This window comes from Apaloderma vittatum, unplaced genomic scaffold, assembly GCF_000703405.1.
Source record: "Apaloderma vittatum isolate BGI_N311 unplaced genomic scaffold, ASM70340v1 scaffold16124, whole genome shotgun sequence".
In the NCBI taxonomy this organism is placed as follows: Eukaryota; Metazoa; Chordata; class Aves; order Trogoniformes; family Trogonidae; genus Apaloderma; species Apaloderma vittatum.
In genome coordinates, this window is record NW_009712249.1 from 242 (window position 1) to 13,801 (window position 13,560).

General features: G+C 50.8%; 2 protein-coding genes across 2 annotated transcripts in view; both read left to right on the plus strand.

Annotated features, from left to right (window-relative positions):
- Positions 1-859: 859 nt before the first annotated feature.
- Positions 860-5,612, plus strand: HERPUD1 (homocysteine-inducible, endoplasmic reticulum stress-inducible, ubiquitin-like domain member 1; the record flags this gene model as incomplete). Its single annotated transcript, XM_009867920.1, has 7 exons — positions 860-929; positions 1,022-1,090; positions 2,141-2,250; positions 2,591-2,713; positions 3,353-3,700; positions 4,668-4,773; positions 5,445-5,612. Coding segments are annotated over 7 exons (994 nt in total), but the record flags the coding sequence as incomplete, so codon positions are not given.
- Positions 5,613-11,570: 5,958 nt separating this feature from the next.
- The window catches only part of CETP (cholesteryl ester transfer protein, plasma), a 7,902-nt gene continuing 5,912 nt past the window's right edge, over positions 11,571-13,560 (plus strand). Inside the window, exons 1-3 of the mRNA XM_009867921.1 lie at positions 11,571-11,715; positions 12,683-12,797; positions 13,374-13,508. Coding sequence (XP_009866223.1) covers positions 11,571-11,715; positions 12,683-12,797; positions 13,374-13,508 — 395 coding nt within the window. The remainder of the gene's footprint in view (positions 11,716-12,682; positions 12,798-13,373; positions 13,509-13,560) is intronic.

The following is a 13,560-nucleotide window of genomic DNA, read 5'->3' on the forward strand; positions in this document are numbered from 1 at the left end:
TCAGGCGCTGAAACCAACCCCATGGCCTCCATGTGGCTGCCGGCAACAGGGAGCTGCCCGCGGGTGGTTCTCAGATTTTCTTGACACCCCCAGCCGGGTTGGGAAGGCTCGCAAACCCCCTGTTCCTATGACACGCAATTTTTATTTTGGTGGGGCTGTAAAAGGGACAGCGCTTAGCAGCGGTCTTTGCCAGAGAGTTGCTTTATATCCTCCTGCTGGTTTGCGCCTCGGTGATCTTGCACTTGGGTATTGGGTTGTTCCCCTTTTAAGAGCCAAATTTAGCTGCCCCTAAAGGCGTGGGGGGCCGCAGCTGCGTGTCGCCGGCCCAAAACAGCCTGGCCCTGGGCTGAGGGACGGGGATGCCCCACAGCGTCCCCCCGAACCCCCAGTTCTGCGTGGTCAGGGGTGCTGCTCCCAGGCACTGCCTTGCACCCGCAGGGCTGGGGTCTCCACCCGCTGGCCCCCCCCACTGTCCCCCTCCCCCCCGGGGCACCTGCAGAGCTGGTTGCGGGGCTCGTGGTGGCCCACGGCATGTGGGACGGGGCTGTGGGGCTGGCGGGGGAAGTGCCCACCCCACCCCGTGGCACCCATTGCTGTTCTCGAGAGGACTGTGCCCTACAGCTGTTGGGGTCCAGCCCCCGCAGCGACGAGAACCAGGGAGAAGGAAGGGGGGGTGCTTTCTAGAAAAGGTTTTAACCGACGCCGCGTCTTTTGATAAAACAATTTCAAAAAAACCCACTTGTTTGGAAGGAGGGGGTGGGAGGCAACGGGGCTCGGAGGGGCAGTGGGAGAGGGCGGCTGCGCGGAAACCCGCGGCTATAGGGTGAGGAGGGTGCCGTCCTCCCACCCGCTGCCCCAGCGACCAAAAGCTGATTTATGCTGGGAAGTTGCTGCTTGATCATCACCACTTGGGAGAGTTGCTGCCAAAGGTATGCAAAGACACCTTTCCTTTTGTGAGTGCTGAAATATATAAAGGAAAGCGATTACTTTTTTTTTTAATGTGTTTTCACTTACATTTCAGGACGGGGAGTTGCATGCTCTTCATTTGGTGTACAACTTCAAGGGTCCTGTGAATGCGCAAGAAACCGAGGTAGTTACACCAAGTTAATGTAATACTCCAAATCTTGGCCTTGCAACTGAAAATGGGAAACAGTGAATGGCAGTTTTAAAATTCCCTTGTACTGCAGATTTTTCCTGCTGCTGCAGTGGCAGCATTACTTTGGGATGACTTGTTTTGGAATGTGAGACTCTTATGTGCATCAAAATGAGTGAACAAATTGTCTTGACAGTTCATCAGTGAAGCTTCTTGTGGCAAGCTAAGAAATATCCAAACTATAACATAGTCGTAATGTCATGCTCAGAGGAGAAATGCTTTCTGGTCAGTTTATGAAATAGAATGTGTCATGTCGCAGGCTCTTTTGACAGAGGCTGTGCTTGTGGGCAGAAGACACGGTAGTTAAAAGTGAAAGTGGTTCTGATCTCTGGATTGGGGTTTAGGGGAGGAAGAAGGATGTTTGCTGAGCGCTGTAACTCCTCTCGTTACTGACAGCCCCTGGAGAGGAAGCCAAAGAAGAGCCTTAGTCCTTGATCTGAGCACTTACTGGTCTGAAGTGCCAGTGGCTAAAGCCCTTTTTTACCTTCAAGTGGACACGCTGATGTGTCAAGATGTGTTTACGTGGCCCGTTATGAGCAATTTGAGCTCATCAGTGGTTAGGTGTGAGCTGGCTTTGTGCTACAAATACATCTACAGATGTAGCGCTGCAGAACAGCTCTTGAACCCTTCTTACAGCCGGGGGTATGTGCGACTGCAAACTTACCTCAGGGAAAAAGTCAAATTGTCTGCAGTGAAGTTACCTCTGTTTCTTTCAATTACGTTTTTATAACCTGGCTGCACACAGAAAAAAGATTTGAGGTGTAGATCTGGCGAAAGCCAGGTCAGTTTTACGCTTCAGTCACTTCTTCAGGAGCTTTAAAATGCAGATGGAGGCGCTCGTGGCGTGGTGCCCAAGGGCAGTGCCTGGAGGTACGGTGCAGGACAAAGTGTGTGAACTGTGCAGCAGTTATAAAAGTGTGGCCTAATCTTTCCACGTAAGGCTTGTGTCATGAGCAAACCTCCCTAACTGCACTGTGTTGTCCCCAGGTTAAAGCTGACCAGCCAAAGTTATCGTCAGAGCCACCTGCGTCCTCCACAAATGGTGAACGGCTGAGATGTTCTTCTGGTGGCCAGGCTGCAGCAGAAGCCAGTAGCAGGTAAATACAATTCTTCTGTGCATCACTAGGATTTTTAAAAAGTTGACTTTGTGTTGGATGCCAGCTCCTTAAGTCCATAGAGCATGAGCCAAAGACGATGAGCTTGTATGTAAAAGCTGTAGCAGATGTGGAAGAAGCTAAATGAAAATGCACTGCTCTGATAGCTGAATATCTTCCCTCTATTCCTGTGGGTAAAGTGATGTCTTTACTACTCTGGAAGGCACAATTAATTTTGTGTTTGCACGTGCAAAGTGGCGGAAGCTAATTACATTACGTCCTGTCATAGATGACTCTTGAAGTTTGTCCGGTGTTAATGAATGTGTTCCAAATTTTCCCCCAGGCTGGAACCGCCGCGGCATCCCTTCCCAAGCGTGCCTCCCGGCTTCTCTGCTTACACAACCTACAGCATGCTGCAGATGTCCTGGTTTCAGCAGATCTATGCCAGACAATACTACATGCAATAGTAAGTTTCTCATCCAAAGCTACCAGTAGGAAGTAGAAGCTCGGACGACAAGGCAGTGGAGAGCTGCTGGCAGTTCTTCCTCTTTTGGTGGTGGTTGGAAGATTTTTTTGGTTTATTGTAACTTCCACGGAATGATGTGGGAATGTACCTGCTTGGCTTTAGGTCAGCGGCTTTAAATCTTGCACAGGGCAGATCTCTCTTAGGCTTGAGAGGGCAGGTGCCTGAGTGTCATCCTGCTGCTGAGCCTTAGCTCTTCACGCTTTTTTTGGAATGCTTAAAGTAGCACCCGGAGCCCTGACTGGAAATCAGTGACAGAGGTAAAGCTGGGATTTGCAAAAGCCTTCTAGGCCATCTTCAGATTGCTCTGAAGATTTTTTATTTTTATTTTTTCAGTGTGTTTAAATTATTGTTTGTAAAGTGGAAGGTGCCTGGTTTGAAGTCTCTCTGCAGCTGTTGTCTTGGGTACAACTAAAACTTGCTTTTAACCCTCTGCAGCCTCTAAACTTGTTTTTTTTCTGCTCGTGTGTGATCTGACTCTCTACTTCAAGCTGGACAAACTTTCAGCACCCGTGTGGAAGGATTTCATAGAATTCTACGATCTGACCAAGCCTTATTCTGTATTTTGTGCTCTGGTTTCAGCCTGACTTCTACCGTTGCATCGGCTGACCCGTCCCATGCACGACGTTCTCAGGAGATACCGGTGGCACCGGTGACACCCCCGGCTCCTCTCCCAGACCCGTTTCCTGCACAAAACCAGCCCGGTAACCAGAATCCTGCTGCCCAGGTTAACGCAGCGGCCAACCCGAACTTGCGGATGAATGCCCAAGGGGGACCCCTCATGGAGGAAGAGGAGGAGGGCGGCAATCGAGACTGGTTGGACTGGCTCTACTCGGCGACGCTGTTCTATGTTTTTGTCAACATTATCTATTTCTACTCCAGTGTCAGCAGATTCCTCCTGGTTATGGGTGGCACTGTTCTCATGTATCTGTAAGTGCACAGAATTAATTACTCGGTATTTAGCAAAAATACAGTGGTAGCCTGTGCCCAGTTTAAATGAAGAATGTGTGACAGTGTGTGATCTGAGAAAACTACTTGAAGCCAAAGTAGCTCTTGGCGTAAAGCCCCAGGTAGCGTAGAGCAGACCGACCTGTAGGTTCGGTGTAGTAAATGACAGTTGCTCGTTGGGAAAAAAGTCTTTGAAGTCTGGGAAGGAGGGTCTTGCACCTGCTATCTAGATGTAGCCGTGCAGGTTTTTCTGCTGTGTGTTGCCTCTCTGGAGAGCAGACCAAGCTAGGCTGAAGGCAGTGTCCTGGATTGCCTTTGAGCCTCATGGTGTAGGAAAGACTTGGCGTAAATCTCGGAAGCACCATCAAGAGCCCTCAGCTGCCTGTGGGATGTCTTGTCTGAGGAGGATAACCCGTCCTCGCACATTCTTTGATCACTGGTGAAACAAGTGGCAGTGAACAGTGAATTTTCTGAATTCCTGTTGGTAGGTCTAGGAGCCAAAACTGGAGCAGCTCAGATGATTTCTTCCACCCTCTGTGCAGACTTGGGAGAGTGAAGGTCAATCACTTCATTAAATGTTCTTAAACGTCAGTAGTGATCATTCTAAAGTGTAACTTCAACTTATGGGGCGCAGGTGCTGTAGAGACACAGACCTGAGAAGCTTCTTAGGCTTTGTTTCACATTCTTTCTTTTTTAGGGTGAGTACAAACCCAGCTGTAGTGCTGCTTGGTTTGAATGTGAGCAGATGCTCAGTCTTCCCCTCCTACCTCCCACTTCCCTGCTGACAGGAGGCTTTAAAAGTACTTGCTGGGTCAGGGCAGAGAGACCGTGATCCACGGAACGTGCTGCCTGCAGCTCGGAGCAGCCGGGTGCTCCTCGTGCTGTGGTGGAGTAATGGGAAGGAGCAATGTTTGGAGCAGTGTTAGTAAAAATCTGTTGCCTTCCCCAGGCACCACGTTGGATGGCTTCCATTTAGACGAAGACCAGCTCAGCCCTTCCCAGGCAACGTTCCTCCTCAAGCTGCTGCAAACCAAGACCAGAATAACAATTTACAGGTATTGTCTTGCTATTGTTAATTTTTAACTTTTCACAAGGCTTCATGCTTGCAGTTTAAAAAGTGTTTGTTTCAGTTTACTGATTGCAGGCAGTAGCAGAAAATTGTCGCTAAACTTTTTGTCAGAGACTGTCTTCCACAGGGGACTGATTGCCAGTCTGAGTCCTCCTTGGGGGCAGCAAATTTTTCTCTTTAAGATTTCTCAGGCTGAATTATCTCTTAGCTGCCTCTGTCCTTCAGGATGTTGCAGGGGAGAGCGGCCTGTCGCAGGCTGAACAGGTTCTGTAACGGAGAACAGGCTTTAGATTCCCACCTCCGTGGTAGGATTCAAGTGTAAGAGCAATCAGAGTCTTGCATTTCAAGCTGAAGCTTCTGCTTGATGTCAGTGAAAGTTACTTAGTTGTAAATACGTAGTTGACCTGATCTGATGCTTCATCGCTGTCCTAAACTGTGTCCCTGGACACTTGGTCAGAGCTAAACATACTACTAGTGTGCAGCTTGTTGGTTTTTTGTTGTGGGTTTGGTTTTTTTTTTACTTTGTGGTTGTTTGGGGATACTTGGAACCTTTTTATATTCCGACAGTGACATTTGGGTAACAGAACATGCTCTTTGACACCCGATTAATGCATTTCTGAAATGATCTCATTTACCAAATACCCTTTATTTTGGCAGGGGGGAAATGCGGGCGGAGCAGATGAATCCGCGGAATCTCCCGACGAGGGACGAGCTCTACAAGACCTGCAGCGGGCTCACCCTTCGCTGATGAGCACGGCGTGGGTTTTTTTCAAGACTTTCTTTGCATCGCTCCTCCCAGAAGGGCCCAGAGTGACCCGCAACTGACTTTGTCGCCGGTCTGCTTGTCCGAAACCGCGATGGCCTGAATGAGTCGGAGAGCAACTCCAAACCAGGAGTGAAAGTGGATGTGGAGCATCCTCTGCCTTTCACTGACGGAGTGAATGAAGCTGCGAGAAGCCTCATGTTGTTACAGCCTAGAGACTCAGATGCTTGCCCTGGTTCCAAAGAACTTTGCTCTGTAGCATTTATTAGGTAGAGGCTTGGCGGTGTGAGCTTGCGCACTAAAGGCACAGGCTCTGACCAGGTGTGCCAAAAACATTAGGGAAGCAAATTGCTTCTTTGTGTGCAATGTGATTCCTGTTGGAATGTTTCAAATGCTCTTTTAAATTACACTGAGTGTAGGATCTCCAAAATGAAAAATAATAATCGCTAGATACGCGTTAGCAGATTTTTAGGAAAGGCCTATTGTTAAATCGCTTCGGCAATAGTTTTAAATCTTCTGTGTAAATATTTTCCTTTGAAGGATGTATGGTGCGATTCCTCGTTGGACAAAGCGGGTGATTTTTAAGACGGTGACCTCTCGATGAGCCATGACCTTAGTGGAGCTGCAGGCTAAACTTCGTGTTGCCCAATTTAAATAGTTTGAACTCAAGGCTTAATTTCCACCTCCCCCTACCAAATCATGGAAGAAGAATGTGTGCGGCTCTATCTAGCAAGAATTTATGCAAGGCGTAAACTTCCTCGCTGCTTTTGGATGCAAACTTAAAGCAGCGTGGTGCTCGTCTTCAACTTTGTGTTCTCACTCCAGAGCAGCTCTTGTATTCATTGTGTTCCCTTTAATTTCTGGTTAAGGGCTTTTATTTCAATAAAACTTGCAGGCATTTATATCCATATCTGTATATGCTGCACAGCAATCCGAAGATGACCCACGTGAAAGCGTGGGATGTGCTCACACCTTGAAAAATCATGATAAATGGGACACGAGGGGAAGAGTCGCTTGTAGAGCCTTAAACTCGGCTCTTTGCTTGACTGTATCCTTCAACCTTTTACAGTGCCCTGCAGAGCTTGTAGCTCGTGTTTGCTCACTGAAAGCTGCTGGCACGAAGGCTGGGGATACCTTGAAGCTGGTAATTCTGCAGGTGTTGGGGAAGTTGGGAGTTTGACCTCTGGCGTGTCGCTCCTGGTGGTGTTGCGATGTGTTACCTTGGCCCAGGGATTTACCTTGGCTTGAAACGAACAACAGCTACTGGTGAAACTTGTCACGCTTTTCCTCGGTGCTACCTGCAGCTGATAAAACTGTTTGTTCAGGACACGTGTGAGTTAGTACCAGCTGTTGCAGCAGCCTAACAGGTAACGCTTGATCATGCCACTTCATCTTTGAGCAATAATTTCCTTTCCAAGTCTTTTTCTGCCACATCTTCAATTTGCCAGAGAGGATGGATAGGACAGTGGTAAAATCCAGCAAGGAAGTCTTGAAAGAATTAAGTAACTTGAGAGGAGGTGAGTTTGGTTATGTCCTGCATAAGCTTTTGGGAAGTTCTTGGAGGTAGTGTCTCATCTTTCTTGCCAGTGGCAATTCTACCTGTGGGTTTTGTGGATGATGGAGGTTCCGTGTCAGGGTGTATCTAATCACGTGGCTGTCTCAGTGCCTAAATCAACTGGGATGTGCCTGGGCTCAGTCTTGGGAGGAGAGAGTTTTTCATGGCAGACAGAAATAAACTGTTCTGGTGTGGTTCAGGCAACTGTGTGCTGGGAATACCTGTAAAATGTCGAACCTGAGAAGTTGCCAGAGACAGCAGAACATCTGTTGTTGTCTTGAGGCATTTGCTGCTCCCACAAGCTGGTGGGCTGGTTTAAAATTAGCTGGAAAACTAATTAAGCGTAGCTAATGCCACTGGAGGGATGTAATGAGGCTCCTGGGCCTCAGAGAATGTTCTGAAAACGGCTTAGTGAAACGCGTACCTCTCTTTTTGCCACGGGGGTGGAGGGAAGCTCCGACTGCAGTGGAGGATGCTGGGCACATAAATGCTATGTAATTCTGTGGGAATTTAGGGGGAAAATAAGCCTTGAAACTTCCAGAGCAAGGCTGCTGAAAGAGCGTAGGAGTCTCAGAGAGGTTCTCTGGGAATAACATGACCCTGTGCCGGGACAGAAGTTGCAGACACCAGAAAGGGCCTCGAGGCTGTGTGTGTAGGAAGCTGGGGTTTGTCTTGGCTCATGCTTCAAGAAGTGGGATTCTGCTGCTGGTTGAAATCCTCTTCCTGCTCGTGAGCAGAGCTGCCGTGATGGACCTGCTCTGCCATGGATGTGCTGCTGTGCTTCACGGAGAGCTGGTGCGTTGTGCAGGTGGTGACGGCCCACAGCAGAACAAAATCAGCTTCTCCGCTGCTGTGTCTCCTGATGATACCCTCTGGCTGAGACTAGGTCTCAACCTGCTAGTAAACAAGTCAAGGGAGAAATGTACAGTCTGTCTTCTCGGGTGTTTTTCGTCTCACTGCAGGAGCTTCTGAGTAAGCTTGAAGAGTCCTTGAAGCCCTGTTTGTCACCAAGGGTATGCTCCCATCCTCAACTCACAGAGCATAAATCTCACGAGAATGAGGTTGCTGCTGAGCAGATAAGTTGGGGTGTGTGGGGGGTGACCTCCCCTTTTCTCTACTTGCGCACGTACTTGTTGTCCCTGTTCTTGGCAGCCAGAGACATCCTGAGGGCTGTGCAAAGCGTTACAACCTCCCTGTGATCTGTTCCTGGCTGTGAGGCCGGGGGCATTTGCAGAGCTGGTCTCTCCTAGGAGAGAATGTCTGACAGCATTTAATGTCTGAAAATCAAACGCAATGATAACGTGGAGGTAATGCAGGCAGAGTGTGCAGCTCGGGCCACAAACCTGCAGGGAGGGACCCGAGGTCCGAGGATGCTCAGAGATCACCGAGGAGGGTTGGGCAGGTGCTGGGAGATGCTGCTTCTTAGGCCCAGGTCTCGTGTCAGCTCGGTGGCCTGTGCTGCAGGGGAACTGCCCCCAACTTCTTATATTAGCACTGAAAGTTGCATTTTCAGTCTGGCAGTGCAGAAACTGAGCTGAAGGCTCACAGCTGCCCTCAGGCCACCTGTGTGTGCCAGCTTATTTTCTGGTTTTGGGAGGTTGTTATGGGTGATACTGGTAGGGACGAAAAGAAATCAGGTTGGTTTCACGAGAATTTTTTAATGAACTTTGTTGTTCAAAAAACCCTTGTGGGGTGGTTTTACCTTCCCAAGTGATGATCTGTTAAAATCTCACCATTCCCAAACTGGAGTTGCTGGATTTATTTGCTGCCTAATATCCAAGCCTGTCACAGCCACATTTTTTTAACTCTAAAAAATGCTCAGCTTTGAAGAGAAGTTATTTCCAACCCCTAGATTCTTGCTGCTGGAGCTTGACAGCGCAACCCCGGACGATGGAAGACGTGGTGGTTGCGTTCTCCTGGGGCTGGTGCTGAATGTGCGGGACTGACCCGTGTGTTCATGTCGCCAAGTGCTGGATCGGTGTGAGGTGGGAGCAGCCAGCTCTGGGCTCACCCTCCTGCCACCCCCGGGCTGAGCTGCTGTCCCGGAGCCCATCCTGCTGACGGAGCAGAGCACGGCTGCTACCTGAAAGCTATCTCAGGAAGCAGCTGTGGGGTAACACGGAACATTTGGGTCAGTGCGGTGAAAATATTACTGGCACCGTGCTGCCCCTCTGCTCTGGATAACGCGGGGAAAAAAACAAACCCTGTTATGGAACAGTCCCCAGCAAGGTGGTGAGCACACGTGTGTGTGCGTGGCCTTCAGATAAAACCTGAGGCAGCAAATATTCATCAAAACATCTTCCAGCGTCCCCTTTGTAATTACTACGCAGCAGCTTGGGCATTGAACCTTTTTGCTGGGTTTGAAAGCTGCCTTGCCTCCTGCTAGATGAAGTTAACCTTTCTCTTTGTTTTGTTTTTTTTTAAATCTGACCTGCCTCCTGCTAACCTGACCTTGCACTGGGAGGAGGAGGGTGGGCAGCTGTGTCCCCGCTGCCACGGCCTCTGCCTGGTTACTCCAGGACAGGGATGCTCGCAGCACCTCCACGTGCTGTCTGCTTTTGCTATTTATTGTAGGCAGAAAGTCTCCAGCCTTCCTGTTCTTGCTGCTGGAGGTCAACGCCCGGCAGTTCCCTGTCCTCGCTTGCTCTCAGCTCAGGTCAGCTGCCAGCAGCAGCCTCTGAAGCAGTGATGGGGCAGGGTGCTGTGCTGTAACCATTACGTTGACTTCTTGGTTTTTCTGTTCTTATCTACCCTGGGCCACCAGTGACAAATACCCCTCTGCCAAAATGTCCTGGTTCTCCCTTTCCTGCTCCCACTTACAGTGACCGACACCCAGCTCGGCAGGACTGCTTCCCCGCCGCAGCGCTGGCTCCGGATCCCTTCCAGTAAGACTTCAACAGTGTGCACCGCGCTCCAGAGTCTGCATCCCCCGGTAAACGGGAATGTGTCCTCTGCTGGAAGTTGTGTTGAGGACACAGGTGCCGGCCGGGCCGTGTCTCCCACCGGCAGTCGATTGAAGCGCCTCACTGCCTCACAATTCCCTCACCCTAGCGCTGGCTGCTGCGCTGGCATCCCTCGAACCGTGAGCTGCTGCGGAGGGCAGGGCATGCTGGAGCCGAGAGCTGAAGGACAGAAGCCAGGGCTGCCTCTTGAATTGTTTAAATCCTTTTTTAATGTATCTGTGGCCTTGTAAAAGGCCTCCTAGCCAGGACATGGAGGATGCTATGATGGCGCTGGGCTGCAATTTTGGAGCTGTGCTGCTCAGACATCTATATTTATAGGTGTTTTCAACATTTAATTGCTTGTTTCCAACGTGCTTTTGGCTCATGGCAGGCAGACTGTCCCTAGCTGTCGCGCTGCTCGCCTGGAGCAGTCTGGAGGAAGCCTGCAGACGCTTGGTTTCCCTCGGTGGGTCAGTGACCGCGAGTGCCTCCCCGGGGTACCCAAGGCCATTCACTTTCTCACCTCAGGAAGAAAACAGCGCAGCAGGGTGGGGGCCACTGGACCGGGGGGCTCCCCGGGGGAAATGTTCTCACCCAGCGCGGGGAGGACGAGGCGTCTGCTGGGGAGAGACGGGAGGCCAGCACCTTGTCTCGCTCAGGAGGTTGAGCGTGCTCCTGCAGCATCACCGAGATCTCGCCTTTCCTTCTCTGGCAGTCTTTGCTGGTGAAACGGTTCACCAGAATAACCTCGCTCTGTTTTGTGCTGGAGCTCGTTTGGGGATGGGCCCCAGCACCATAACAGGGTGCAGGGGGAGTGGACGTGAACTTGGGTTTTTAATGTTTCTCAAGTAAGCGGCTGAGAGGCTCCACGTGTGAAAAGCTCCAGTTTAGTGGGTTCTTCCCGTGTGGAAGGCGATGGTCACAAAGCCAGCTGGGAGGCAGTGAGCATCCCAGTCCTGTGCTCATAGAGCTCTCCAGGGGTGTGAGAGATGTGCCCGGTGGTAGCAGGAAGGACACCCTTCCCAGGAGTGTGCCTCAGTTTCCCCACAGTGTGCTTAAAATCAACAGGACAAGCAGTTAGCAGCATGGGTACCTTCCAAACAGGGCTTCGCTGGGGAACAGCTGCAGGGATGCAAAACTCAGACTATTTTTGTGTGAAGAGCAAATGATGAACTTGCTTGAAGTACAGCATGAAGTGCTCCCTTGGCTTTATCCCCTCCAAATCTCCATGCCCCTTCAGCTTTCTCCACCATCCACGATGTGTACATGCCCCAAGTTAACACGGTCTTGGCAGGAGAGCCAAGTCCTGCAGCCCAAGCTCCCGCTGGGGAAGGGAGGCAGCGTGCAACTTGAAGAGCACGAAGGAAACTATAGGAAGATCAGGAAACGCGTGATGAGTTTTGATAACCGGAGGAAGCAGGTCATGTCCTGCTTCGAACAAGGGCTGCTCAGAGGTATGAAAGCAGCCTTTGCCGGTGTCAAGAATCAGTCGGGCTCGTCAGTGCTCTCCGCTCCGGATGAAGATGCTCTGGGCGGGCAGGATGAGGCTGGGCACCTTTGGGATCTTCCTTGCACTTGTCCGTGCGGCGACAGCCTGTGAGTTTGGAGCCGTCCCTTACAGCATCACAGGGATTGTCTGCAGGATGACCAAGCCCGCGATGCTGATGTGTAAGTAGCTGCCAAACACGGCTGCGTTTCCTCCTGCTCCACGAGAAGTTAGTGAGAGATCAGCCAAGCGAGGGGATTTCTTGCTTTCCCGGCTCTTGTGGAAACCGTTTTATCTAGTAACATGTATTAATACCTGGCATGGGATAAAGCACAAGCACCTGAACAGGCAAAACTTCTCAAAGGAGCTAAAAACCAGTCCCTAACCCCTCTCCTTAGCCCAAAGTTTTAGTGAGGCTCTGCTCTGGGCTGGCATCAGGGAAGAGCTAGAGCAAACATGGGTTTGATTTTGTGCTTTGCTGCAATCTCGTCTCTTGGGGTGAGCGTGCACAAGGTGAGAAACGGGGTTTCTTGGCTGCTGTGGGTTTATTTGCAATGGTTTGGGGGCTTTGCTGGTGGGGGAAGAGTAATTAGTGCTTCTGGAGCAACTCTGTCCTATCGCCTCTGACAGCGTAGAGGAGGGTGCTGGGACAAACTATAGAGTATTTCTGGAAGGAAAAAAAAACCAAACCTGTAGAAGCTTGGAGTGAGCTGAGTACAGAAACCTGAGTCTCAGAAGTTTTCCTTTGGGGACCCGACAGCTGACTTGCAATGCAAACAAGCAGCTGCAGAGCAAAGCGCTGGGCTAAAGTCAACGGGTTGTGCTTCTACCTGCCCAAAATATGCTCCGATGGTGCAGGTGGGGTGTGGGAAAGCTGGGCTTCATTCCCTGGGAACGGTCCCACTAGTGTTTAGGAGCAACAGACACTGCTGTCCCCAGCTGTCATCAGCTGTTAGGGAGAATTATTTTTTTTTTAAATTTATTCTGAAGCTACTTCTAGTTCTTCCTTTTAACCTAATGGAGATGCCTTGGATAAAACTCTTCTGTAGTGCTTTAACCCAGGGTGCAGACCTGACTTTCCAGCCAGCAGAGATTGCAGTTGGGTGTTTTTGCCCGTTTTTGTTTTGGTTTTTTTCCTTCCACCGACAGTGAACCAGAAAACAGCGCAGGTCATTCAGGTCGCGTTCAGAAATGCCAGGTTCCCGAATATCACCGGGGAAAGGTCCATGCGGCTCCTCGGCAGGGTGGCATACGGGCTACACAAGTAAGTGTCTCTGTGCCTGGGGAAGCGCGGGCTGATGGAGGGGTGCGGAAACTGGCCTTGGAGGGAGATCTGAGCAAACAATACCCGGTGAAAGCAAAGGTCTGGGTCAGGGCAGACGCATTTTAGGCTGCTGCTGTGTTATTGAAGAGCTTTTCCAACTCGGTGGGCAGACGGCGAGGCAGAGCTCTGACAGGGAGGATGGGGAGCTTGGTCCCTGCGGGCTGGAGCTCCCGGGGCCAGTCACCAACAGATGGTGCCATAACTTTTCTTTGGGCACGAACAATGCAACAGCTCGAAGGTGAGGACGGGTTTCCTTCTGTGACCGTGACCGACACGGTTGTTGGGGCAGCGCGGCACTCCGCGCTTCCCGTTTCCCCCTTGCCTCAAAGCCGAGCATGGCCAGGGAGGAGCAGCACACCGGGCTGGGTGAAAGCACCGGTGTCCTTGTGCGTGGCCCCTGGAATATGCAAAAGCTCCTGAGCCTGGAGCTGTCATGGGTTGCTTAGAGATCCTTGCAAACCTGTCATGGAAAACAGCCCCGGCACTGGCAACGAACTGGGTTTCTGTGGTTTCCAGCATCCAGGTCAATGACTTATCCGTAGAGCAGAGCGAGGTGCAGTTCAAGGAGAACTCTGTCATTCACATCGCCATTAGAAACGTGACGGCTGCCTTCAGAGGGACCCTGACCTATGGCTACGCTGGTGCCTGGTTGTAAGTACCTGGGGACTGGCTGGTGACGGGGAGCGCGGCCCCACCACGTGGG